Raw genomic sequence first — 26738 nt, 5'->3', positions numbered from 1 at the left:
TTACCCTATGATGGCAGATGTTGAGTATTACAAATGTCAGTTTCTCAACTTCCTGCAATAAAGCAACAAACAAACTCAGCATATGTCACACTTTCACTTCCATTTTTTGAGCCAAGTTTGGTAAGAACTGAAAAAAGAACCATAGAATTGTAGAGTAGAGCAGAATCGAGTATTACTGACCCCTGAAAAAGTACAAGTAATCATTACAAACTTTAAAGACACTATTATTACAGCGGACAACTTTTATGTTCTTTTAGAGTTTCGAAAGTTTCTGAAGAACTCTAATATCTGAATATTAAACTTACTACTTTGCTGCATCTTTATTTAAGGGTTGTAAAAACACATGCAATGAGATTCAGGTTTAACAATCTTACTGTTAAAGAAAAACTAAAAGTTGAAACTATTATCTTTTTTTAAAAGTAGTTCAGAAAAGACAGACCTAAAAATAAAATAAAGCCAAATAATAATAATAATAAAATATTATTATTATCATTATTATTTTTTATATATATATATATATATATATATATATATATATATATATATATATATATATATATATATATATATATATATATATATATATATATATATATATATATCCGAGATGAGAGAGTTTGTATTGTATTGTATTCATACCATAATTCACAAAGTCAGATACTTTATCACTCAGTGGGTTGTAAATATCCCAGGTTGTTTTAATTGAACTCAGACTGTTCCACTCATAAACACATAGGTCTGCTTGGTCACTTACAAACTCTGCCCGCCCTCTTAATTTGACTGCTTTTTTACATAAGGAAACTCTCCTTCCTCATTCACTGTGTGAAGTACATAAAATTACTCTTATTGTTTTCACTCATTCATTTACAAAATCTTCTTTTTTGATGCTGCCTTTAAGGGTCGTCACAGCAGACCATCTGGCTCCATCTCACCCTACCCCCAGCATCCTCCTCTGTTAGCCTGACCTTCTGCGTGACCTCCTTCACTACATCTATAACCTCCTCTGGGGATTTTCTATTTTTCTCCTTCCTGGCAGATTTATATTCACTATCCCACTATCCCTCTTCTGCTAACCATCTGAGCCTTGCCTCTCTAACTTTGCCTCCACCCCGAGCTGTTCCACTGATATACGTGTTTTTTAATCCTGCCCATCCTGGTCTCTACCAATGAAAACGTTAACATCCTTAACTCTGCCACCTCCAGCGCCACCTTCTGTCTTTATGTTAGTGTCACCATCTCCAAATCACGCATCACAGCATCATAGCAGGTCTCACTACCTCGTGTACACCATCCCTATTTTCAAAGTCAGGATCCTTACTTACACATGATTCACCCGCACAACACTATTCACAAATTCTTCCTTCAAGATTACCATCAAATTACAAAATAATACTATGTATTGCTTAAACATTTGGTAAATATATGTTACATTCTTTGTTGTAGTGCTCCTTTATTAAACGTTACTTGAAAATGCTTTTATTCTGGAATGCTTTTATTGTGATGTCCAAACAGACCGGAAGAGTTTGGTGTATTTTCAGCTGGCGGAACAAAGTTGCGTGCTTATGTGCAGTGGAGGAGGGTTGTGTTCAGGTCTGCGAAGGTATTAGCGAGTATCCTGTCAACAAAGTCACACGGAGTGCAATTTGTGACTTTTACTAAATGGACATTTCTTGACAGAGGCTTGCTTAGCTCGAGGGAAACGGTGAGTTTTGTTTAACAGTTGTAAATTATCACCAAAGCGCTGCAAATGTTAACGTTATATAAAGTGGATGTTTTGTTTAGCTAGCAAGGTAACGCCAGTACGCTAACGCCAGCTTCTTGATGAACGACAGGTCTCTCAAAGGCCCTGTGCACGGATCGTTAACCATTCTCGTAGGCTAATGGGGCTTTAGATTTTAAATAATTGTTAGTTTTTTGCAAAACTGTCAGTTGTTGTATTCCCAGAGCTACGTTGCTAACATTAGCCTGGTTAGCTAATGAAGTCGCTTTGTAGGTAACGGGAGCAAATACTATCTGTAGACCAGCTAGCGGTATGTTTTGTGCCTATGTCAGATGAGCAACAAAAAATCTCTGAATAAATCACATGCCTGAGTTTAATGTCGACTTTTTCCTTTTTCTGTTTAAAGCTGATATTGACGCTATACCGGTGTAAAGTCTCTGTCTTCTAACAAGTCTCTGCTCTGCCTTAATCCATTCTGCGTTTTTACAGCTTGGTCACAAGGAAAAAAAGAGTAAATGAAACCTGATCTCTGACCCTTGGAAACCTCCAGCCTCGAAACCTAATTTATGTTTTGCGGTGAGGCCATGACTACTGCCAACATCTCCAGAGATATCCTGCACAGGCAGATCAGGGTATGTAAGAACAGTCCAGAGCCAGTGTGATCATCCCCGTCTGATGGAGAGTCTGATGGAGATGTGCTCTTTTGTCTTTAGGACAAGAGAGCTGCAAGCTTCCAAAGGTTCTACCATGTGACTGACCCCTTCATCAAGAGACTTGGACTGGAGGCTGAGCTTCAGGTCACTAATAACATGACATATTTTTCTGTAAACACATTGGGACACTTTTTTTTCTTTTGTTCTCTTCGTCTGACCCTCAATGTCATTTATTTCAACAGGGCCACACAGGCTGTGTGAACTGTTTGGAGTGGAACGAACGTGGAGAGTAAGTGATCAAACCCTGTATGTACAGTGAATTTCTGTTGTATCTGTCCAGATAAGGTTTGCATCCTGTTCACTTCCTGCTTGGATTTTAAATGTCACAGTTTTACTATCAGTGTTGTGTCTAACGTGTTGCAAAGTAATAATATAATCACATTATATCTTATTTTAGTAATTTAATGCGTTACTCACTAATTACAATACAGTTACAGTTATGTTGTTATTTGAATTACAAAGGCTCTTCAGTTATCTGAGCAACTGGCTGCTAGAAAGAAGAAAACTTTTTTTAATGCTTTTAAAGAGCAGAAATATGGTTATTACTTTTATTTTTATTGCACCAAAGGACAAGAGTGCCATGATGACAAACTGCATGTAGGACAGAAACATCTGCATTATACACAAAGCTAGACAAGAAACCCAGAATAATGTCAAAGTTTATTGTATGGCGATCCCAGCCCAGCAGCCAAAGCCTGAACTTTAAAAGGCAGTGATGTGTAGTCAGGCTTGCAGACTCCATTTCTACCTGTACATATTTTTGCAGTAGAATCACTGTGGCGATAGCTTTGAAGACCCTTTCAACTTTGTTTTGTGTTGTTGACTTTGTTTTCATATGTGAAAACTAAAAGAAAGATTGTATTTGTGTCCTCATTAGGGTGGGGTTTTGTGTTGGTGTGTGGAACTGTAACCTCAGTTTTATATTAGTTGCCTGGTAATTAAGTATGTGACAGTGTGTTTCAGTAATTTTATGTACTACATACATTTTAAGAAAAGTAACCAGTAATGTTTAATACATTACTTTTTTCCTAGTAACAACCCCAACATTGTCTACTAGTTAGTAAAAGTAGTCTCACTCGCCATGTTTATCAGTGGTGTGAGTCTGCTTCTTTCGTAATCTGACACCTTCAGCACACCAGGAGGGATCAGTTTAACATAAAGATATTGCATCCATTCTAAAGTGAATCTAGCAACACAGGTCCAACTGCTTATTAGTTAGTTCTAATACCTGTAATATAACGTGTAAATGTAATAAATCAACAAAAAAAAGGTGCATACCTTAAAGAAATGCTGCTTGGCTTCTTTGAATTGTTATTATTTTTTCCTCGTACTCAGTCTGCTGGCTTCAGGCTCGGATGATCAACATGCCATCATCTGGGATCCATTCAGGCACAAGAAGCTAACAACTATGCACACAGGTCATGCGGCTAACATATTCTCTGTAAAGGTAAGGAGAACACATTCTACAGTGTACTGGATGGTGCCTGAGCTTAGAAACATATTAATACTGCAGTCATTGCACAATTGAGGCTGCCTTGTTGCTCTTCCTCAAGGTTAATTACGAAAATATGGCAGAGAATAATTTTCGCTGTGATGTGCAGTAGGGCTGGGCCTTATCATACCGTTCACGGTAATACCGGTACAATGTTAGGCAATGATAAGAAAATGAAGTATCGCGATAGAATATGGGTAAAATGCGCATACGCAGTGCCTTTGTTTTCATACGCACATGGTGGGAAAAGCATGGCGGTGACGGAGAATGAGAAGAATCGTTGAATGAAACAGATGAACCAGAATTGGTTTGTAAAAATGCTGCAACTTCAGTGGTGTGGAACTGGTTTAGCTTTCGTCCGTCAGATACACACCACGTCGTTATTACTATTATTACTATTATTACTATTATTACCGAACCGATTTTATGTGGTACACGGCGCTCAAAAATCTGTCAAAAATGTTTTAGTACGACTTTGCTAAGCTGTGAAGCCGCACCGCTTTATGGATTGTCGGAGCATTATGGCTACCGTAGTTGGGAACCTCGCAGAGTAATACGTACTGTGCTTCAACATAATATTACTGTATTGTGTGTGTATAACCTCCTTTTAAGTTTTGTGGATATTATACATGTTATGCTCAGGATCTGTCGGCCAATTTCCACTGGAAATGCCTTTTGGTTAAACTGTCAGAAAGGAATTGGCAGCTGCGAGAGAAATCAGCATTAATGAATCAATGTTACGGAAGTGGAGGAAGCGCAGTTTTTGGCTTTCCCCATATTTCAAAAGTGCTTCATCTCTTTGCTATGACTGTCGCCCGGCATAATTTGCAGATGATAATGGTTGCAGCCGCTACGACGCTTTCGGTCAAAACAGGCGCAGCTTGATGACATCATCAACATGCGCTATCGTGGTATAGTCAAAATCTCTAACGTTGGCCAAATTTATATCGTTTCTATCGTATATCGTTTATATCGCCCACCCCTACATATATATATATATTTATTTTATGATGTCTTATTTCCTTTTCTTCCTCCTCGTGATGAACTCCACTGGTGTTCTCTTTCCTGTTCATTTTGCACACTTTTGTGGAGAACTGCAGCAAGTGTGCCTCTGCACCCTCAGTGTTGGTTGAATTCCCATAATCCTCTTCTCTGTGTAGCCATACAGCTATGTAAATGGATACAAACATTGGACTATGAATTCAGCTTAAGAAGTCTTTGTAAATGTCATAACAATGTCCTGTGTGTGACTATTGACATTTATATCACCATTTATTTCAAAGCTAAGCCTTTCTCAAACATTGTGTGTGTATACTTAGTGGGGATGCGCTGTTTGTAAGATTTTGGGTCAGTGCCAGTGTTTACAGCTCAGGTTTTCAAACGGCAGTGTAACAAATTGATCTTCATTATTATTAATTACCTCCTATTATAAAGTATATTATTTGGTACTTTTAAGTGAGTACAGAATCAAACACAGTCCTCATATCTGTCTCAGATGTGAGGACTATTAAACCGAACATGCCCTACAGATGATCGTTGGACTCTGTCAGCTTATTTACTAATCAGCTGGTCGCCTGATGTCAACAGTGCCAATATGAGCCAATAAAGTGTTGCATCTCAGTTCTTATCAGTTCACTTTGGTATTTTTATTTGTCCATGCAGTTCTTGCCTCACTCCGGGGACAGAATTTTGGTAACGGGTGCAGCCGACACAAAAGTCCACGTGCATGACCTGACAGTGAAGGAAACCATCCATATGTTTTCTGATCATACAAACAGAGTTAAACGCATAGCCACAGCACCCATGTGGCCCAACACCTTCTGGAGTGCTGCGGAGGACGGCATCATCAGGTTAGACCAAAGAGATCAATAATGTATTAAAGTCAAATGTTATGTTGGTAGTGGGTGTCTGTGAAGGTTCTCAGTCATCCAGGTCATCGTAGTCTAAGGAGCTTGGAAAGAAAAGCGTCTGGACTTCTTTAAGTTGCTTGAAGACATTTCACCTCTCATCCGAGAAGCTTCTTCAGTTCTAAGAGTCAAAAGGTGGAGAGTCCCAGATTTAAACCCAGTGGGAGTGTCCCCCCCCCAAAGAGGGACAAAGGACCCCCTGATGATCCTCTACCTAATCACATGAGCCAAAGTGTGAAAACAGGTGTGGGTCACAATCAGCCAGGGTTACGGGTGAGCTCATTGTGGGGCCAAACTGTCAGCAAGGAATTTGCATTTACACTGTTAAATTTTTATATAGCTTTAATGCACATAAAAACCGCTGCTTGTTTAAGTCAAAATGCATTGATGGGGGTTCTTTTTCCACTAATAAAGTTGTGGAGTTGTAAAGTATTTTGTCTCCCGTCAATTATATCTTCAGTTATATCGTTATCGCAAATTTTCAAATATATATCGTGATAAATATTTTTGGCCATATTGCCCAGCCTTAATCTGCAGTGTGATCAAAGCTCACAGCATGTTGGTGCATTCGTAGCCTGCAGGTTTGTAGACCCACATCTACATGTTGTAGCTGTTTACTGTCACTTGGGGTCAGTGTTAGAAATATGTGGGACAATGAGTGTGTTGTGTGGATCAATCTTGTTTGTTTCTGCTTTTCTTTTTTAGCTTAGTACCTGCTGTGAAGAAAAAAAAATCTTTGTAATGGTGTAAAAACCTCTTTTTAAAAACTTCTCGGATGGGAGGTGAAACGTCTTCAAGCAACGTAAAGAAGTCCAGACGCTTTTCTTTCCAAGCTCCTTAGACTTGGTAGTGGGTGGTTTTGCCAAGGTAATATGTGCATGTTGTCCTTGTTCACTGCAGACAATACGACCTGAGGGAGAACAGTAAACACTCGGAGGTGCTGATCGATCTCACAGAGTTCTGTGGTCAGCTTGTCGAGGCCAAATGTTTAGCTGTTAACCCACGGGACAACAACTACCTGGCTGTGGGAGCCAATGGGCCTTTTGTACGTCTGTACGACATCAGGATGATACACAACTACAGGTGAGTTTGGCTTTTTCATGCTATTCTGTGGTAGTGAGTACTCGGCAAACTGTCAAATAAAGCGCTTTGTAGTTACTCTGTGGTGCGTTCCAAGTTTTGACAAGGAAGTTCCGAACTTTTTTTTTTTTTTTCTTCCTCACACAGGAAATCTCTGAGTCAAAGCACATCGGCAGCTGTGCACACATTCTGTGAAAGGCAGAAGCCCATCCCAGATGGAGCTGGGCAGTATTATGTTGCAGGTGTGTATACAGATAAATTGTCTGGAATCAAATTCTTTTAATGGGTGCATTTATATTCTGGACTGTGGTTTAATACCATTACCATCTGACTGAATGTTTCAGGTCACCTGCCGGTGAAACTCCCTGACTACAATAACCGCCTGAGGGTCCTGGTTGCCACCTATGTTACTTTCAGTCCTGATGGCACCGAGCTGCTTGTTAACATGGGCGGGGAACAGGTAATGCATCACCAAACAGAGAGGGAACCATGTGAGAATCGCAGAGGCATTCTTATGGGATCCTTTTACTATCTCTTTATGGTTCTTGCAGGTGTATCTGTTTGACTTGACGTTCAAACAGAGGCCATATACATTCTTGCTTCCAAAGAAATGCCAATCGTCAACAGGTAGATAATAAACACTGAGTTTCACACTAACTCCAAAGTACATGAAGAATGCCGATTATTGAATCTCTCGCTTTCCAGGAGATGTGCAGAATGGAAAGACGACAAACGGCGTCTCCAATGGAATTCACCTGCCAGCTGGCCACATTCACTTTACTGGGAGCAAAATGCAGTCTAGGTAAACGTCGGCTCTTTCCACTACACGTCTATTGACTGAGGTTATACATTTGAATTTATGTCAAAATATCTGCTTTTCCCTTTTGTCTTTCAGTTCTAATGACCTCCCTCCTCACCTGGAGAAGATAAAACAACAAGCTAATGATGCTTTTGCACGGCAGCAGTGGACACAGGCCATCCAGCTGTACAGTTTAGGCATTCATCAGGCGAGCAGCAACGCCATGTTGTACGGGAACAGAGCTGCGGCCTATATGAAACGCAAGTGGTACGCGGCGTTGCTTTAGTGCAGAGGAATGATGCTTTTTTTAATTCTAAAACCTTTGGAAACCCTGAGTCTTTATGTTTTTCTATGTGATTCTTAGGGATGGAGACCATTATGATGCCCTCAGGGACTGTCTGAAGGCTCTGAGTCTAAACCCCGGTCATCTGAAAGCACATTTCAGGCTGGCACGGTGTCTGTTTGAGCTAAAATATGTGGCTGAGGCTCTGGAGTGTCTGGACGATTTCAAAGGGAAGTTTCCAGAGCAGGCGCACAGCAGTGCCTGTGATGCCTTAGATAAAGACATCAAGGCTGCTCTTTACTCCAAGTCAGAATCAGGTGGGAAAGAAAGAAATAGCTCTTGGCTAATTTTCAGTAATTCTCAGAGAATTTACACAGATCTAGAAAAAAACATTTATATCACACTTCATTGGATAATTGCCATTATTTACAATGATTGTATGCTCACTAAAAAACCTGCTTTGTAGTACACATGTCGTTTCTTTGTGTATATTTTAGTTTTAAAATCTGTGTGAATTACAGTAAAAAAAAAAAAAAGTTTTTTCTATAACTGCAGAAGACAAAAAGGCCAACAGCTCCATCCGATTCCACTCGTTCAGTCGGAAAGAGTCCATTCCTGAAGATGAGCTGGAGCTGAGAGAGCGCAGCTTTGACTACAAACACAGATACTGCGGTCACTGTAACACCACCACTGACATCAAAGAAGCCAACTTTTTTGGAAGGTGGGTTAATCTCGTTGCCAGGCCGCTATGTCATCACTAGGGGGCAGTCGTGAGCTTTGAAATGTAACGTGATCTTTATCTAAATGACACACTGTGCTCAAGCGATTATAAATAAAGCCGAGCCTTTACACATTAACACTGTTGCACTCAGTAACTAGTCAAACCTCTTTTGCAGCAAAATGCTCAAACAGCTTTGAAAGTAGCTGCACAGGAGTAAAGTGTTCTTTATTACAAAGCTGTGGAATCTCAGCCATATTTTTAGCATGTGTGAGCAGCTTTTGGGGGCTGATTAACAGCTTTGTTTGATTACTATTTGGCCTTTTTTATTTTAACATAATTTTGTTCTATTAGTTTTACACAATCAACAGTTCCTCAATCTAAACAAGTAGTTTAGTTTCTTTAGAGTCGGTCGTACTTTTAGATGTTGGCCTATGAAGCAGTTGTTTGTTTTTGCTGTTCAAAAGTGTGACTAAATCGTCTACTTCCCATGACGTTATAACAGTCAGAATATATTCTAATCAACACCAACTCACGCTGTGGCTCATTTAGTTTACCTTTTAAATAAACACAAATCTTTATGATGTGTTTGATTAGTGAGTGCAGTTCCAACAGCTTAACGAGACTGGTTTTTGATACCATGGGCCAAAGGAGGTACTGTATGCTGAGTGACGGTAGAAAATGGCACGCTGCTGTTGCTTAACCTTCACCTCAGCTGTTCTCAGTACTGTACACATCTGCGCAGTGAAGTTGACATTCTATGAAAGAAGTTCAATGTAAAACGATTGCACAATTTTCCGAGTAAATATTTAAATTCCCCGTAAAAGGTTTGTGTCCCAGGAACATGGCTCATCAGGCAGGTCTGAATGGATTCTTTTTCTCCACAGCAAAGGCCAGTATATTGTAAGCGGCTCAGACGATGGCTCTTTTTTTATCTGGGAAAAAGAAACAACCAATCTTGTGAGGATCCTGCAGGGGGATGAGTCCATAGTCAACTGCCTACAGCCGCACCCCAGCTACTGCTTCCTGGCTACTAGCGGTATCGACCCTGTCGTTCGGTTATGGAACCCCAGGCCAGAGGTAAACAGAGGAAACTCCTCTATGCGCAGACTTGGCAGACTTGGTCTTGACATGCTTTGGGAGTGTGTTAAGGAGATGCCATTCATTAAAAAGATGTGTCATGCTGTTGGAATTATATTTGATCACTTCTTTTGTTTTTTTTCTTTTTAAATACCGCAGACAGACAGCGAAAACGGGCGTGTGGTGGAAGACATGGAGGGAGCTGCTCAGGCTAATCAGCGGCGCATGAACGCGGATCCGCTGGAGGTCATGCTGCTTAACATGGGCTATCGCATCACAGGCCTGCGCGGTGTCGGTCCAGATGGTTCAGACGATGAAGAAAGCTCAGAGGGACAAGTACAGTGCAGGCCCAGCTAAGCAAATAGTCATCTGTTCTGCAGAATGGATTTTAGGAAGCAAAGCACTCTACTAGCTCCTGTTTGAATCTGAAATCCCCTCGCCCTCCTCCCCAGCCCCGTCTGACAGAACATTGAGTGAATGTCGTGTCACATCTCTGCACTATGCATCACCCTCCCCTGTCCTGTGAGAGGACTGGTGGAGACCACTTTTGGGGGGAGAGGAATTCATGGAGGGTTGCGACAGCACCCTTCCACCCCTTCGAAGCACCTACAACACCTCAGCCCGTCCCTCCCTCCACCCTGCGGTGGCAGTGGGATGACTTTGAGGAGAGCACCTTCAAACTTCACTCCCCCACTTTCTCACAAAGAAGGAGGAGTTCAGCACGCATCGCTCCTCAGGTTTATGTTGGAGAGGCGCGTATCTGGTGGCCTATTTTTCAGGTCGGCGTGTGGCCGCGCGGTCAGAATAAGATCTCTGACCCGAAAACGGTGTATTTGTTACAACTCCTGTCTGCTCGGCAGACGGAGCAAAGCGTCACAGTACCCACTCATCTCGGAAAGGCTGCACACCCAAGTTATTTAAGTTAGCCTCAATCCTATTTTCCGTTGGAGTTTTGGCCACTGGAAGGCTAGAATTAACTCGCTCTTTAAGTTGTGAACGCTGCCAGAGTTGCTCTAATGAAATGTATTTATATGCTTTTTTAGTTTACAACTGTCAGGAGGAAGAAGGAAAAAAAAACAAGGGGTTCTTCTGCCAAAGGTTGCCATCTGTCACGTAAACAGCCAAGGATTAATGTTAGACTTCTTTGTTTCATTGAAACATAACTTTGGCTCCTTTTAGTTAAGAGGTTTTTCTTACAATAGATTATTGACAGGTCAAAGAAAGCAGCTTTCTAATACAGTTTTTTTTTTTCTTCTAGTCCTGTTGATTACACATCATTTGAGATGAAGTGTCAATGTCATTTTTTGGGGGGAGGGGGCAGCTTTAGGGTTCCTGCCTACTAGCTGCGTGGCTCTAGCATTAGTCCTCTGCTGCAGCCAGGTGTTCAGTCCTGCTTGCATGAGGCATCTCTGAGCATAGATGCAGGGCAATAAAACAGCACAGCCACAAGCCATCCAGTGCTCGCTGGGTCTTCTTTACCCTTAGATAGGGTAAATGTTCATGAATGGAGTCCTCAGCTACATGCATCACTAAGGCTTCCATTCGTTTTCATTTGTTCATTAATTTGAGATGCTCTGTTTTCTTTGAGGAATCCTGTAAGACCTTTGTGGCAAACAGAACAAAGAATAAAAATTATTGAACACCACCTTACTATCCTTTTGATTCATTGTTTGTTTCATCTGTTTGCCCTTTTTAGCTTGGCGGTTACACAACGCGTACAGTAGCACTTAGTTTTATCTAGGTTAGGAGGATCCCCGTTCGTCAGTGTCCGCACTTTTTGCTGACTGTCGGGCAACAAATGCGAGCACGGTACATCACAAGCAAGTTAAATGAGCATCTCATCTAATGAGGTGACCCATCTGTGGGAGAAGTTACTGCAGGTAACTCTGTAGCAACAACGCTGGGCTGGAAAAGCAAGTGTTTTGCAGATGTTTCATTGATGTGGTGAATTAATTGCAGAACCACAAAGCAGTCAGTTTTACAGTGAAATGAGACCATTATGCATGTATTTAGAGACTATCGCAATACATGAAAACGACAAAAAAAATTTATTTTTTAGATTTGTTATAGAGGTAAAGTGCTAGGGCGCTGCAGCTAACATTAAATCCCTCCTCGCTGACCGTAAAGGCCTTAATCGACGAACAGATGGCCCGTGCTGCGTTCACGGACCGACGGTTGGAGGAGGTGGCTGCGTACCTCCGCTGTGCGTCACTGCCGTTCATCTCCTTCTGTCACTCCAGGCTGTGATGGCGGAGGCGAACGATACCGACGTAATGATGAGCTACCACGGTGATTTCCCAAAAAACGACAGAAAAAGCAGCCGCTACCCTTTCTGCATTGTCTGGACACCCATTCCCATTTTAACGTAAGAGGCTACTGCAGTATTGATGCTCCTGTGCTGTGGCAGCAGATGAAACGAAGCTATGTTTATCTTATCCGCTAATACTGTTTCCTTGTAATGGTATTGCGTTAGCTGTTTTGCTGGACATTAGGACGTACAGTAATTGCCTCGTGTGTTATTTGCGTGCGTCCTGCAGGTGGGTGCTCCCCTTCATCGGTCACATGGGCATATGCACTTCTGCTGGAGTCATACGAGATTTCGCAGGGTCATATTTTGTCTCGGTGAGCACTGCTTTTGCATCGAGTTTATCACATCACCGCATAGAGACTGATGTTAAAGTGCTAGACCTTCTCAATGGGAGTCTCAAGGATAGATTCGCATTAGCGGTGGGAAGCAATTTGAATATGGTACTGGTATTGGATCAGTACTACTGTGTTATAAACTGTGTTCAGATTTAGTCTTTTTCTACCTTTATAAGTTTAAAGTATCAGTGTCGGTGTTGGTGTTGTCAATACTGACCCTGTATTTACTTGGTATTGGATCATGATCGTACAGCACTAATTCACATGCATGATTTCCGCTCTTTGCAGGAGGATAACATGGGGTTTGGTAGACCCACAAAGTAAGTTTATTGATGATATTATTGTCTTTTAACAAGTAGGGGGGGAGCAGAGATAACGCATTAAAGGTAACTCACTGTTTTCTTTTAAAATAATACTTCAGGTATTGGAAGCTTGATGTGGATAAAGTGTGTGGTAATGGTGCAGCTACATGGGACAAAGCTGTGCACGATGCATCAGAGGAGTATAAATGCAGGCCGGTAAGATTGTTGTATTTAGCATTCTCTTATGAATTAATTAACACATTTCTGGATTGTGTTTATGGAAGGCCTTCAGTGCCAAAATGAATTAAGTGTTTGATTAATTACTTACAATTAAAATATATTTTTAAATATGTAATAATATTTAATTATAGTTTTCATTAATTAATTATATAATGATGTATTTAATTAATTCATTTTGACACTAGTGACCCTCCTTGCACATTAGTGATTTAATAATAAATACTTATTTATTTACTTTTTGTTGAAGCACAATCTGTGCTTTGATAACTGCCATTCCCACGTTGCCATGGCCCTCAACCTGATGCGCTACGACAACAGCACATCCTGGAACATGGTGAACCTGTGTGTGCTGTCTCTCACTCACGGGAAACACGTAAGGTAAATATTTTGGCCACTTATTCCAGCACTGCAGGAATAAAACACATGTATGAATGATAAGAGCGGCTAGAGACAGATCACTCTTCACACTCTCATTCCTGCTACAGCCTAACCCAACATGCATGTCTTCGGACTGTGGGAGGGAGTCTGAGTACCCAGAGAGAACATGTGAACTCTACAAAGAAAGGCCCCTGTTGGTGGGTGGAGCAACAGTGCTAAACACTGCCCCGCCCTCCCGCCACTAATACCACATGCTACCATTTAGAGTCATCCAAGGAAACCTGGAAACCAAAAACGAACAGGCGTGATCTTTTGGCTTGGTTAACTTTCACATTTGTCAAGCTATTATTAATGCTGAAATATTTATACAGGTTATGTTTTTTAGTAACATTGTGCAATACAGAAGACACTCTGCACATGCTGCAACAGCATCGCTTCGCAGTAAAAGAACCCAGCTGCGAAACTCGTCTGCCTGCAGTCCAAACATGCCACCCTGCAGACAATATTTAGTGTATTTTTAGGGCCCTTAACTGTTGCACAGGTGAAATCCTCTATAAAACTTTCAAAAGTTATCAGCTGATCTCCTCAGCTCCCAAACCCTTACACAGTGTTGCTAAAAGAAGAAATGAGGCAACACGGAGGGAATCATACCCCTATCCCACCTCCTTTGAAACATCTAGTTAGAATCAAATTGATTGATTTATATTGTAAGTTTTATTTATATTTTACACAATGTCTCATCTTTTCTGGAAACGGGTTGTATAAAATTAATGATTAATTTGCTAGTGTTTATATCTCAAGCTATGCTTCACATTCACTGGGCAAATCTTTCAGTTTGGTTTTTCTCCCTGGTTTTGTACATCAGGAGCAATTCTGGCTTTCAAATGTGTGAGTCAAGGGCACTTAAACCTTTTAACACAAGCTCTTTGCCTACCCACTCTACCACTTGACATGTAGTAGCCACACCGGTACTTATCTGCAATAAATCCTCTATTGTAAACAGGAAAATTTAAGTTCAAGTCATACTGGTTTTGTTTGAGCCAATTGGTTTAGGTTGTGAAGTTTATTTAGTCAGTTACGACTGTGTAGAATGCATTCACCAACTACTTTGGTAGGTACACCTGTTCAAAACAAGCTGCTGAAGTTCAAACAGTACTTCAGGACAGGAAAAACAGGTGACTTAAGTGAATGTGGTGCAGTTCTTAGTGCTGGACAGGCTGCTTCTAAGTATTTCAGAAACTGCTGATCTACACAGTCATCTCTTTACAGCGTTTACAGAGAATAATCTAGCAAAGAGAAACTACCCAGTAAGAGGCATGTTCTTTGAAGCCAGAGGTCAGAGGACAATGGCTGGACCGCTTTGAGTTTATATAAAGGCAACATACCTTCGTTGTAACTCATGACAGCCAAAGTCTGCAAAAGAGCATCTCTGAATGCACAACATGGTAAATGGCCTGCATTTGTATAGCGCTTTTCTAGTCCATAGGACCCCAAAGCGCTTTACACTACATTCAGTCATTCACCCATTCACACACACATTCACACACTGGCGATAGCAAGCTACATTGTAGCCACAGCTGCCCTGGGGCGCACTGACAGAGGCGAGGCTGCCGGACACAGGCGCCACCGGGCCCTCTGACCACCACCAGTAGGCAAACACGGGGTTAGTATCTTGCCCAAGGACATTTGGCATGCAGCCAGGATGCAGCCTGGGATCGAACCACCGACCTTCTGATTAGTGGCTGACCTGCTCTGCCACCTGAGCTACAGCCACCCCATAACATGACAAATCATGAAGCAGATGGGCTACAAGAAGCAGAAGATCACACTGTGTCCCACTCCTACCAGCTAAAAACAGGAAACAGATGCTCCAATTCACACGAGCTCACCAAATTTGGACAATGGAAGATTGGAAAAATGTTGCCTGGTCTGATGAGTCTCAGTTTCTACTGTGAGATTGGATAGTAAGGTCAGAATTTAGGGTAAACAACATGAAAGCGTGCCTGGTATCAGTGTTCAGGCTGCTGCCTCTTAGTACCAGCTGAGCATCATTTCTACACCACAGCCTACCTGAATATTGTTGCTCCTATTAGGACCACAGTATGTCCCTCTGCTACTAGCAGGGTAACATGCCATGTCTAAAAGCTAGAATCACGTCAAACCAGTTTCTTAACCCTTGTGTGGTGTTCGTATTTTTGTTACTCAGCCAGTGTTCATGGGTCTGGTGGACCCGCTAGAGTTTTGGCTTTCCAAATTAACACTATCAAACAATTTTATGTTAAATTACTCAACAGATGTTTACTTCATCCCAATTACAAGACATATGAACAGCAAACATGGTTAATTTTTCCCTTTACCTTTGTTAGATCACATTTATGAATTAATGTGCTTCTCGTTTTTCTTTTATATAAAATGTTATAAATAAATCAGTTATAATCAAGTGGAGTGAGTGGAAAGACACAACACATTTACACGTGAAAAAATAATTAATTGTTTAATTTTTCTTTTGAAAAAAACTGAACACGGGTCTCACAGACCCGAACACCATACAAGGGTTAAGCATGACAATGAGTCCACTGTGCTCAAAAGACCTCCACAATCACCAGATCTTAATCCAGTAGAGCACCTTTGGGATGTGGCGGAACTGGAGTGTCACACCACGGGTGTGCAGTTTACAGATCTGCAGCAGCTGTGCAGTCACATCAACATGGACCAAAATATCTGAGGAATGTTTCCAGCACCTTGTTGAATCTTTGCTGTGACGAATTAAGGCGGCTCTGAAGGCAAAAGGGGTTTCAACCCAATACTACCAAGGTGTGCCTAATAAAGTGTCCTGTGAGTGTACTAAACCCTCTATCATGGCAGGTTTCACTCTTTCAGACATAGGTGCTACAAAGGGTGATACGAGTAGCTGTGCTAGTATTACAGTTTAACTGAAGGAGAACATTACTGTGCAGCACACCTGAAGCATCTTCATCACCACAGTCTGAACAGTCTGTTAAATAGCTCCGCTGCTGGATGCTGGAAAGCATCAAGAGACATATGGCTCAGAGATCCTCCCTCATTATTCTCTGCTGACCCACATAGAGATTGCTGGCGTCACAGCTTGTGCTGCCTCTGCTCGTACGATCCTGTGGCACAGGAGTCTTTTAAACAGAAGGGGAGTCGCGCAATTAATCACAGACGGCAGCGCTTCCCCTCTGTGTAACAACTGGAGGTCAGTCCTCCGCTGGGGCTCCCCGCACACCGGCTGGGTGGACGGGGACAGTAGGACACAAGCTGGGGCTGTAGACACTATGTTAGATTGCACCATGTGACACTCCGGCACACCTCACGTCCTTGTCACATCCAGGTGTTGAGAAGTACTCTAATTACTGTGTTTTTCCATCCTCCAGCTGGGCTGCTTTCCTCAAGACCTGGCTGCCCTTCGTCATGCTCAGCGGAGTCCTCGCCACCTTCATCCTCACGTTTAACCTACAGTAGTGCGGCGAGCAGTAGAACGAGCTGCCTCAGGCTTTTTGGTTATACTTTATACACAGTCATTGGTGTGAGTGGTGCGTTCTGATGGAACGTTTGTTTGCGCACAAACTGAGTGACTGCCTCTTCATCTGTTGTGATGCATGTTCTAAGAGTATTAAAGGGCAAAGCTAAATGTTTTGGTTTTTTTTGGGGGGGGGCAGTTGAAATGAACAATTTGTCCTTCAGTTATTGATATTTTGATTATTTCTCATTGGTTATTATGCTAGCAAGGCAAGCTACAGTGTCTGCATTTGTGTTTTTGCTTTATTTCCCCTTGTTAATATTATCATGAAGGAGACGACGTCCAGATTAGACCCCAGTAGAGTAATGCATTTCAGTTGCAGAGATGTATTTTTGATGAACGGCAGTGATGAATGTGTTTCCAGGCGGGCTAATATATATTTCAGTGACGAATCCATAGAAAACGGATTGCAAAATCTTCAAGCTGGAAGTATTCATCAATTATTTGTCTTAGAAATATGAGCAGCTAGACCAAAGATAGAATGATGGAAACCCGCATGTTAATAATTAGGGTATTGCGCTCCCTCGGATACATTTTCCTCCTTAATAAGACGCTTCTATGTTAAGTGACTTCTTTTTTGTTTGTTTTGGCTTTTTTGCAGTAAGATTTGTATGATTTCCTTTTGTGCATCCTCACACTTGATCCTGCCAAGTTATATGAGCAATATTTGATCACTTGTTTATGCATTATGTTATTTTATTGGATGTTTTTGGTACTTGAATAAGTATTATTTATTATTGTATGTCTGTAACCGTTTAATATTTCCATTTTTGTACCTGCATTTTGGATTTGCTGTGTGCAGAGCTCTTTTGTTGTCTCCCCTGGCAGACTGGGATAAAGGTGACCGGCTGTGGGTCGTCCTCTGTACCTTTAAGGGGACTGCGTTTTCATCCAGCAGACTCTGTGTGATATGAACTACCATCACTTTACGGGAACCTTTATTCCCACAGTGCAGCAGACGACGACTGAGCGAGCAGTCTTTGCCACCTCTGCAGTGTCCGATCACTTTTAGAGAACAAAGGATAACAGCTAAAGTTTGATTTATGAATACACGTCTGTAGTTTAAACTCTTTCAGCTGTTATTTAGAGATGTGTTTTTCTGCTGTTTTTGTGTTTTTGGGGATTCTTTTCTGCGCTCTGTGCCGCTGCTTGGAGTGTCCTTTTGGCTGTGAGTGTTTCGCTGTGATCCGCACGGTAAAATGTGTTTCTAAAGATCTGCTCACAGCACCAGAAAATATTCCAGGATATGCCAGGACCGTCATTATCACAGGGAATAATATACACCAAATTGGACCCAGTTCGTTTACGGAGCTGGAGAACGTCACTAACATCATTTTAACCAATAACAGGTGAGAATGTCAGTGTTTTTTATTTGTTTCTTTTTCAGTTTCAACCATGTATGTATTAAGCCGTATTTGAATAGTTTATTTCTTTATGTTTACACAATAAATAAATAAATAAAGATCTGTTTCTGTGAGTTTTTCTTTTTTTAACCTTGATAGTACAGTGAGGTTTCCCAGCATTTCTTGTTTCCAAGCAGGAGGATATAATCAGATGTCTAAAACCTGATGTTAAAGTGTTAGTCGTCTCCTCAGGTTAACAGAGATGGCGTCCCACACCTTCTCCTCCCTGGTCAACCTGCGCTTCCTGGACCTCAGTGGAAACCAGCTGGCACTCATCCATCCAGAGGCTCTCAGCATACCTGGTAGTCCCCTTCAGGAGCTCAACCTGAGCCAGTCACTCTACAACTTTACTGCCCTTACAGACCTGACCACAGCTCTGCGCTGGGGGGGCCTCGCGGGGCTCCTCCGCCTCGACCTCTCGGGGAACAAGCTTGCGCTGCTTCCCCCGGGCATGTTCTCTCACCTTCCCAATCTGCAGCAGCTTTTCCTCTCCAACAACTCTTTGGTGGCAGTCTACAGTGGGACCTTCTCTGGCATGAATTACCTGGAGATGCTTGACCTGACGCACAACACCTTCAGCACATTCGGAACCGATGCTCTGGTGGAGTTGGACAAGCTTGGGGACATCAGAATCCTGCTTGGTAACAACCCCTACACCTGCTCCTGCGAGATCAATGAGTTTGTCGCGTGGCTGAATAAATCGAGAGCTAAGGTTGATGTGGATGCTGTGAGATGTGCCTCACCTGGCGCATTAACTGACGCCCGCCTAAGAGGGCTCAGCATCCAGGATATCGGGTGTGTTGTTCCAGTCCTGGCAGAGGTCGCTGATCTCACCCTGCAGACCTCTTATGTCTTCCTGGGACTGGTTCTGGGGCTTGTTGGCATGGTTTTTCTCTTTGTGCTCTACCTGAATCGCAAAGGTATGAAGAAGTGGATCAATGAAATGAGAGACGCTTGTCGGGATGTCCTGGAGGGCTATCACTACCGATACGAGATTGACTCGGACCCTCGGCTGGGGCACATTTCTGCAGACAGCAGAAGGGCGCAAAGGCAGTTAGGAATATCTCTGCCCCAGCAGCTGCCCAGTGACACCTCTGTTGCCCCCACAAAAACACAAGTCAAACAGCTGACAACCTCCCCACCTCTAAACTTATGATAAACTAACTGATGATTTGACATATTATGGTGTAGCTGTAAATAGTTTTAGGAGGAAATTTGCAATTTTGTCTCGAGCATTCTGTACATATCGGAGTTACATCCTAGAAACCTAAAAAAAAAAGTGCCTTTGTGTTGTAGATACTCTAGATTCTTGTATTTGTAAGTTAGTAAGTGTATGTTTTTCTTCTAGATTTTTATAAGGACCTTACACATAGGCTACTTTGGAAATGGATGTTAGCTTTTTCAGTGTGCTTTCTTTACTTTTATATTAGCTGAAATATCTTTCCAGTAAGCAGAAGATAAAGAAAAACATAAATAACATAAATTATAGATGACCAGTGAATGGTAGGGTAGGTCTATTCTACTGTGTTCTTCAGTAAAAAAAAGCAAAACCTTTAAATTTACTCAGCCCTATATCTGTATAGGAGCGGTAATAATGCGATTTGTATTTGAATGAATATGTCTTGGTATGATATAAAAACCTGTGTTTACATTAATTAGAAATAAAAAGAAATGATGTAATTAATTTCTTGTGCTGTTTTATTGTAAGTGTAGTGAGGAAGGCACTGCTACACAAGCTCATGTATATCTCCACGTGAGATTGCCATACTATTTCAATTCAAAGAGTGGGTGATTAAGTGTTTCTATACAAGGAAAAAGTAGGGCAGAATGAATGATATCACCGGGAAACACACCTGCTGGCTCTGCAGCTGTGCACCTCTGTGTCCCTGCTGGAGCTCTCTACCCATTGTATGTGCACGTTAAAGAGGATTTATATAGAGAAATTAGAAAAGTGCACTGCTGCAATTTAAAACACAAAAATTCTCTGCTATCCTGCATCACATGGCTGTTTATCAGGGGTGTCAAGCACACAGCCTAAAGGGCAGAACTGGCCACCAAGGGTCCACCGGACAGCTTTGGAAAATGTGAAAGCTGCAAAGACGCTCTCATTTGATTTATCCTTAAGAATGATCTGAATCATCTGCACTTTTACGGCCTTCTAGCCAACAAACACGTTGCCTACAATCTGCCCTACAACACCAAATAAAGAAAGTGATAGAAACACTGTCAAAAGATAGAAAATGATTCCCCCCCCCCCCCCCCCCCCCCCCCATAACATTTCTACTTCATTAAATATCAGACAGGTATCTGTTTTCATTGTAGAAACCACTCATGTGAAGTTTTGCTGGGACTTTCTTTTATTTATTTCTGCAAAATGCCCCCTGAATCTCTGCCTTAAGGCATTGTAAACCTACACAGGCGTTTATGCTTTTATGTTTAGTCTTAAGCACATTCAGTTTGAGTAAAGCAGCATATATTAAATAAATAAACTTGCCTTTTATTTTTATTGTTTTAATTTTGTTCCCATATTCCTTTCTCCATTATACTTTTTAAGGAGGCTAATGAAATATTCTTCATCAAGCTTCACTCGCTTTTTCTACTCACTATGTGTTTATACACCACTCTGCATTTAATCATTAGTTATTATGAACCTTTGGCTCTCCTCCACAGTGTGTCTGTTATCCTGTCTTCCTTCCCTCATCCCCAACTGGCCACCCTCCCTGAGCCTCATTCTGCCAGACGTTTCTTCCTGTTAAAAGGGAGTTTTTTATTTCCACTTTCACCAAGTGCTTCCTCATACAGGAGTTTTCTGTCTATTATTCTAGGGTATTTACTTTAGAGTATAACGCACGTTATAAAATTTTACTGAATAATGATTTCTTGTTGTAATGAATGAACTTTAAACTGAGCTACATGTGTAATGTTCAAGCTGTTCAATGCAGACTACAGATACCATGGCAGTGCCAGGATTGTGAGTGATTGCTGAAAATGTTGAAATGTACTCACTCACTTTTTATTATTATTTGTAAATATGTGTACAAATGGTTGGTTTGTTGTACTGTTTTTATCAACAAATCTCAGCAACAAAGGAAATACACCCATGTGTGTTGATTTCTCCCTAAGATGGCAAACTGAAACACTCCAAGTTGGTGACTTTTGGAGATTTATTTCCCTGGATGATTGAGAATGCATCAAGACGAACACAAAAGGAAGTTCACAGCTTTTAGCAGCTCCCCCACCCCCTCATTCACACACCCCCACTCCCCTCCAGAATTCTCAGGTAACAACCTAATTTACATATGAATGACCAGCCAATTTAGCTTCCACTTGGCTGAAGCTAAAGCCTAGCTAAACACCTACCAGCCATTTGGCTGGAAGGCGGGTTTTAAAGGTAGAAAAGCCAAATGGCTGCTCTCGGGGGACACTAAGTGTTAAATTCCTGTTCTTTAAGAACTCTTTAATAATTCACGAAATGCGTATTTAAACATTTTTAAACTGAAAGAAATCCGACACATTTTTATGGAATTTTTAAAAAACAAACAAACAAACATACACGTTATTATGCAATAGTTTCCCCTCGTATCACCCCCCGCCCCCTCTTTCCTCCCCACATCTCTCGTTCCGTCCCCTGCACGTTCAAATCCGCCTCGTGTGACGTCACGACTCACCTGTGGGTGGGTGTAGGATCTGGGATTAGCTGTAGCCGCAGGTAATAGCCAAACATTGGGAGACTCTCGGCAACGCAAGACTGTAAACTTCTTTTCACTGAAAGACAAACGACCTCGATGAGCTGAGCTGTGTTTTTCCCCTCGGACTGCGGGACTCTGTTTTGGGTTTGCAAACTTTGCTTAAGTACACAAACCTAAAAATCTGTAGGCGGTTTTGTTTTCTCCGTTTGGAGCGTTAGCGTAGTTTTTTTTTTTTCTCTCTAAGACTTCCGCACTTTGCTCGTTGAACAAGTTGTCTGGGATAAAAGTGTTTCCTCTTATGCGGTAAGTGGACGATTTGCAAGTAAAATGGAAAAACAGTTGGATGTTGAATGAGGTTTGGTCTCACCTTTTCTCCTCCGCGCGCACTATTAGGCAAGAAAAAAAAAACCAAGGGTGCGACGAAAGTTATTGTTAAGATAGAAATCAGAGCACTCAGCTTTATTTACACTCTCCGAGCTTCATGTTAGGTTACTTTACTGAAAGCTATGTTTTTCCTGCTTCAGCTTTAAATGCAGCTTAGTTCAATGTGTTTTGGGGGTTTTATGGAGGTTGTACTAATCTGTCCTCTCCTCCTCCTCCAGGTCCCAGGCTTTTTGAGCCATGCCTGGCCACAGCACAGGGGCTCCCCGCCACAAGTACCCCAACTCTTGCTCTAGGGCGGACAACCATCGACCCAACCGGACTATATCCAGGGACAGCACGACCAGCCAAGACTCCTACAAGGATCCTCATGAGGAGCAACTACGAGACCACTCCCGCTATTCAGAGGGCAGGTATGGTCGAGGAAGAAGCCACCCTCGAAACGGCACAGGAAGGGGTTCAGAGACAATAGGATTTATTCCGGGGTCGGCAGACAGCGTGCCGAGCAGCAGGCAGTCCTGTGGCTCCTGTGCCTCTATGGGCTGGAGTAGCTGTAAGGCTCTTATCTGTTGTGTTCTCACCTGTGGATTTTATGGCACCCGGGAGCCCTGCCTCCCCGTTAACGAGAGCTCCACAGACCATACCCCCAAAACGGTCGGTGACCCTCGACCTCCTAACGGCATAGCTATGAAAACCCCTGGCATGTCTTTGGAGCCCAATAATAAGCAGCCCAAGACCCCCAGATTGCCCCTGAATGACAGTTTCCGTTACCCAGATGTGCACATAGCAGGTCAGAAGGTAAAGTACCCAGTTGCTGACCCCAAACGGGGTCGCGCATCAGGTAAAGGGGATAACCAGCGGCCGGTCAGCAACACCAGCCTTATATCCTACGAGGACTACGACTTGGATGAGCAGAGCGACAAAGACATTGACTCTCTGATCACCAAGAAGCTGCTGGAGCTTTACGCCCTGCATCAGATTGACCAGCTGGCCAAGTGCACCTCTGATTCCTCCTTCTCCCGCAAGACCAACGAGATCAGCGAGCTCATCTACAGCATCGCTCAGGACTACAACCTGGAGGAGCAAGAGGCCGAGTGCAAGCTGGTGCACGGGGTCATCCGCATCAGCACGCGGAAGGGCAAAAGGAACAAGGGCTACCTGTCGACCGGGCAGCATCATAACAGCAGGAGGGACGGGACCCTCCCCGACAGTGGCAACGAGACCATGACAAACACCTTCATGAGCAGTGATTGTAAGAATCTTTTCTTTTCTTTTTTTCTTGCTAGAGCTGTGTAAATATTTATAATGCACAAGACAACCTTGCTCACCAGCACCTTGCAGCAACATACCAAATATACCAATCATCTGACCCATCTTTTCTTAATGACTCATAGAGTCTGTTGGAACACCGGCTGAAGCTCTTTTGTTTGCCTCATAGCTGCGAGCTCTAAAACTCCAGGTATTTTACATGCAGTAGCCTCATAACAATCGCTTAATCTGAGGCAAGTCGATGCAGGTGCGGCGTCTGCTAAACTCAAGCACGATAACAGAGATGACCGGATGAATTATAACGTTTGCTGGATCTCTGTTTGTTTTCTCTTGCCTGCGTTCATTTTGTCTTGTCTTTGTTTTTGCTTTGTTTTTTTGCCTTTCGCTACAGTTCCAGAGGTGAAAGTGTCGGAGCAGACGCCATCAGACGAGCTGGCGAGAAAGATGAGAAATTACAGCGGGCGAAGTGAGTGCATGCGCGGGGGTGGTGTGTGTGGGGATTTCCCATGAGTCTGTCTGTCTTTTGGTTTCGTGTGGAATTAAGATACTCGGGAGTAAATAAAGTAATTCTGCTTGACTTTGGCAGTCCATCCTGGGCATTTGGGTGTAATAACCAGCCTGCTCTGTGTGTGTGTGCTGTAGCTGTGCAGCTGTAGGCGTTTTCTCACCTCCTCCTCCTCCACCTTTCAGTCACATCCCACTCTCCTAGCAGTGAAAGCACCGCATTCCTGCCCTTTTTCCATTCCCTGCATATTCTTTCACCTAACACCTACCTATCTGCCTGCCCTCCGGCTCCATGGTAATGCTACACCACCTGCTAGATGAGCAGATCAAGTCACATTAAATATATGTCACATAATGTTCCCAGATCTGCTAAGTAATTTCACCAACTTGGGTTACAGATGGATTACGTAAACTAGGCTCCTCTTTTCTCTCTCTCTCTCTTGTTGTTCGGTGAAGAGGTTGGTAAAAGGACGGGTGTCCTGTTACATGTCTGTGAATGAGGGTACGCCACACCGTGTTTTCACAACTTTAACTCTGTGTTCGGGGAACGTGTCCGGGTCCTGGGTTTGTCCAGGTTTTTTCGCTTAAGGATAAATGAAACTAGAGCTATGCTTTTTAACCTCACTGCATTAAACAATCCTTCCTTTTTTCCCTTTTTGTCTTTTTGCAGCATATTCCTCCAGCACTACTACGGCCTACTCGGCGTACCACCACGACGCTGAAACCTACTCCTCAGGCGCTCCTCTGATTCTCTAAAAGTCAAACAAAAACAATGAGATGTAGCCAGTTACATGGGCTATTTCATCCTCCTGCTGTTACCAAGTTGAGCACCTTTTACCCCGGGTGGTTGTACTTCTGCCTTTAAGTGGTCCAGCTACTACCTGCTGTTTACAAGCATCTTTATGTTTCAAGCAAAAGACCCACTGAGGAGACTCTCCCCCCCTATTTCCCCTCCACACCCACACACACACACACACACACACACACACACACACACACACACACACACACACACACACACACACACACACACACACGTTAGGAGATATAGGTTTTTATGTATTTTTTCTGTGCAGTGTTTAAAGATGAAAAAAGTGACTCCACTCAACAGGATGCCATAGGAAAGAGGCAGACGTTTGAACAGAGCCGTCCTCGTTCTTGTTTTTATCTTCATTTTTTTTGCTAGCTGTTGTGCATGTGCCGTATGTGTGTATGAGCTTGTCGACCTCCTGCCATTTCCCCACAACCCTAAGACGTGAGTTTTTTACCTGAAATTTGTATTAGCCATATTTTGTAAATACCCTTCTGTCGATGTTACTTTGTGGTTTTTTTAAAACCATATGTGGTGTTTGTCCACATTTTTATTTTATTTTATGTTGTTAGCTACTAAGTCATATTTTTAACAAAATAATAAAAAAAAAAACAACTTCCATTCCTCTTTATGCTTGTGTTTATTCAAAAGTCCTTTCTCTCTCTGTGTATAAAGCAGCTCCATTTGTTTGGCAGCAAATGATTTTGCTCATGTATATCAACAAGTCTTTACCATCACGAGCTTCTCTGGCACTCTCTCTTCAGCCTATTTTTTTCCTCTTTATCTCTGGGATTATTGTTGTCAGGCTCATCTCCCCGAGGTCACTGTGTTACAGCAGGCAGGCTTTTTCCGCCCTCAGCAAAAGAAGGAACTCGTTTGGCTGGTTCTTACAGAAAGGAAATAAAATCCACGGCTTTGTCTTTGTCATTTATGGCAAAGGCGAAGGAACAGTGCAGAAAGTCAGCCTAATTTTCTTGAAGCGGTTCAAATTTGGGTTAAACAGATGAAGCTGCATCTGTCAATAATCATTATCTTTTGTTTATTTTAGGAGCCTGTACAGTTGTTTCCAGCTGTGACTTACTGCTTTAAAACGAGGGGCGGGGGGTTAAACCGGTAGCCAAAATTGCACCGAGAAAACGCACAAACAAAGTTACTGAAACTATTTTGTTTTTATTCAAAACCCAGTAAAATCTTGCATGAAGACAATTACACTTCCTAACTATCTGTTCTTCAGCGCCACACACACAGCTTTTTTGTTTTAGGCAAGTTGTTTCTGTGTGTGTTGCATTTGGCCTGTGTAACCCCATTTCCTCTGGCTCACTCCCCCACCAGCACATTCCTGTTTTACCTGTATGTAGGTGTCATGTAAAGGCTCACAGTTTCACAACTAACATACCACAGGACAAGACCAATCGTGAGCTTGCTCCATAAGTGATGCAGCCTGCAGATCTCCAAGAACCAGTCAAGAGTTTCCCGTCGCAGCTGATTTAGCCTTTTAAGTTTTTCCTCGGCTGCTTTCAGGTGCTGAACCTTTAAAATCACTCCGAGTGAGGCTTTTGCACTCATAAGGGTTTGCAAACGCAATAAAGTTCAGGCTCAATTTTTATGATTCTCTCTGTTGGGAAAATGTGTGACTTCCACAGTTTTCCATGAGAGGGGGACAGAGAACCATTAGAGAAAAAAGAAAGCATTACGTAGACTGCGTATAAAACTGTGCTGCCACATTTAAACATAGTGTCTCCATCCTCAGGTCAAGATACATAACTAATAATAACATGGATATAT

At 42.3% G+C, this 26738-nt stretch overlaps 4 protein-coding genes across 6 annotated transcripts; all 4 read left to right on the top strand.

Moving 5' to 3' along the window:
* The first annotated feature begins 1500 nt into the window (after positions 1-1500).
* wdtc1 (WD and tetratricopeptide repeats 1) lies at positions 1501-11437 on the top strand. Its single transcript, XM_026184135.1, has 16 exons — positions 1501-1702; positions 2210-2352; positions 2434-2517; positions 2616-2662; positions 3769-3880; positions 5588-5775; positions 6733-6915; positions 7060-7154; positions 7257-7372; positions 7464-7539; positions 7618-7714; positions 7808-7978; positions 8076-8311; positions 8550-8715; positions 9600-9792; positions 9952-11437. Exons 2-16 carry the CDS (start codon positions 2287-2289, stop codon positions 10147-10149), a joined length of 2028 nt encoding a protein of 675 aa, XP_026039920.1. The 5' UTR covers positions 1501-1702; positions 2210-2286; the 3' UTR covers positions 10150-11437.
* Positions 11438-11904: 467 nt separating this feature from the next.
* LOC113031761 (transmembrane protein 222-like) lies at positions 11905-17966 on the top strand. Its single transcript, XM_026184140.1, has 6 exons — positions 11905-12157; positions 12330-12414; positions 12724-12755; positions 12857-12953; positions 13225-13355; positions 16751-17966. The coding sequence occupies exons 1-6, from the start codon at positions 12039-12041 to the stop codon at positions 16836-16838; spliced, it is 552 nt and encodes a 183-aa protein (XP_026039925.1). The 5' UTR covers positions 11905-12038; the 3' UTR covers positions 16839-17966.
* A 5-nt stretch (positions 17967-17971) lies between these two features.
* LOC113031759 (trophoblast glycoprotein-like) lies at positions 17972-20544 on the top strand. Its single transcript, XM_026184136.1, has 2 exons — positions 17972-18245; positions 18492-20544. The coding sequence occupies exons 1-2, from the start codon at positions 17986-17988 to the stop codon at positions 19453-19455; spliced, it is 1224 nt and encodes a 407-aa protein (XP_026039921.1). The 5' UTR covers positions 17972-17985; the 3' UTR covers positions 19456-20544.
* Positions 20545-21710: 1166 nt separating this feature from the next.
* kdf1a (keratinocyte differentiation factor 1a) lies at positions 21711-25131 on the top strand. 3 transcript variants are annotated; one of them, XM_026184139.1, is made up of 4 exons: positions 21711-22008; positions 22591-23621; positions 24030-24104; positions 24813-25131. In XM_026184139.1, the coding sequence occupies exons 2-4, from the start codon at positions 22610-22612 to the stop codon at positions 24896-24898; spliced, it is 1173 nt and encodes a 390-aa protein (XP_026039924.1). In that variant the 5' UTR covers positions 21711-22008; positions 22591-22609; the 3' UTR covers positions 24899-25131. The 3 variants fall into 3 exon arrangements, with proteins under 3 accessions (XP_026039924.1, XP_026039923.1, XP_026039922.1); XM_026184138.1 differs by having other exon boundaries at positions 21711-22132; XM_026184137.1 differs by having other exon boundaries at positions 21715-22291.
* The last annotated feature ends 1607 nt before the right edge of the window (positions 25132-26738 follow it).

This window comes from Astatotilapia calliptera, chromosome 11 (assembly GCF_900246225.1).
Source record: "Astatotilapia calliptera chromosome 11, fAstCal1.2, whole genome shotgun sequence".
In the NCBI taxonomy this organism is placed as follows: domain Eukaryota; kingdom Metazoa; phylum Chordata; class Actinopteri; order Cichliformes; family Cichlidae; genus Astatotilapia; species Astatotilapia calliptera.
This window is presented reverse-complemented; position numbering and strand designations above follow the sequence as displayed.

What these genes read in the sequence shown, in the direction of transcription:
- wdtc1 (XM_026184135.1), top strand. Translation starts at nt 2,287, where the DNA reads ATGTTTTGCGGTGAGGCCATGACTACTGCCAACATCTCCAGAGATATC. An exon ending in TCCTGCACAGGCAGATCAGG is followed by an intron (nt 2,353 to 2,433) that starts GTATGTAAGAAC and finishes TTTTGTCTTTAG; the next exon opens with GACAAGAGAGCTGCAAGCTT. An exon ending in TGGGCAGTATTATGTTGCAG is followed by an intron (nt 7,155 to 7,256) that starts GTGTGTATACAG and finishes TGAATGTTTCAG; the next exon opens with GTCACCTGCCGGTGAAACTC.
- LOC113031761 (XM_026184140.1), top strand. Translation starts at nt 12,039, where the DNA reads ATGGCGGAGGCGAACGATACCGACGTAATGATGAGCTACCACGGTGAT. An exon ending in ACACCCATTCCCATTTTAAC is followed by an intron (nt 12,158 to 12,329) that starts GTAAGAGGCTAC and finishes TGCGTCCTGCAG; the next exon opens with GTGGGTGCTCCCCTTCATCG. An exon ending in GGGTTTGGTAGACCCACAAA is followed by an intron (nt 12,756 to 12,856) that starts GTAAGTTTATTG and finishes ATAATACTTCAG; the next exon opens with GTATTGGAAGCTTGATGTGG.
- LOC113031759 (XM_026184136.1), top strand. Translation starts at nt 17,986, where the DNA reads ATGTGTTTTTCTGCTGTTTTTGTGTTTTTGGGGATTCTTTTCTGCGCT. An exon ending in ATCATTTTAACCAATAACAG is followed by an intron (nt 18,246 to 18,491) that starts GTGAGAATGTCA and finishes TCGTCTCCTCAG; the next exon opens with GTTAACAGAGATGGCGTCCC.
- kdf1a (XM_026184139.1), top strand. Translation starts at nt 22,610, where the DNA reads ATGCCTGGCCACAGCACAGGGGCTCCCCGCCACAAGTACCCCAACTCT. An exon ending in CACCTTCATGAGCAGTGATT is followed by an intron (nt 23,622 to 24,029) that starts GTAAGAATCTTT and finishes CTTTCGCTACAG; the next exon opens with TTCCAGAGGTGAAAGTGTCG. An exon ending in GAGAAATTACAGCGGGCGAA is followed by an intron (nt 24,105 to 24,812) that starts GTGAGTGCATGC and finishes GTCTTTTTGCAG; the next exon opens with CATATTCCTCCAGCACTACT.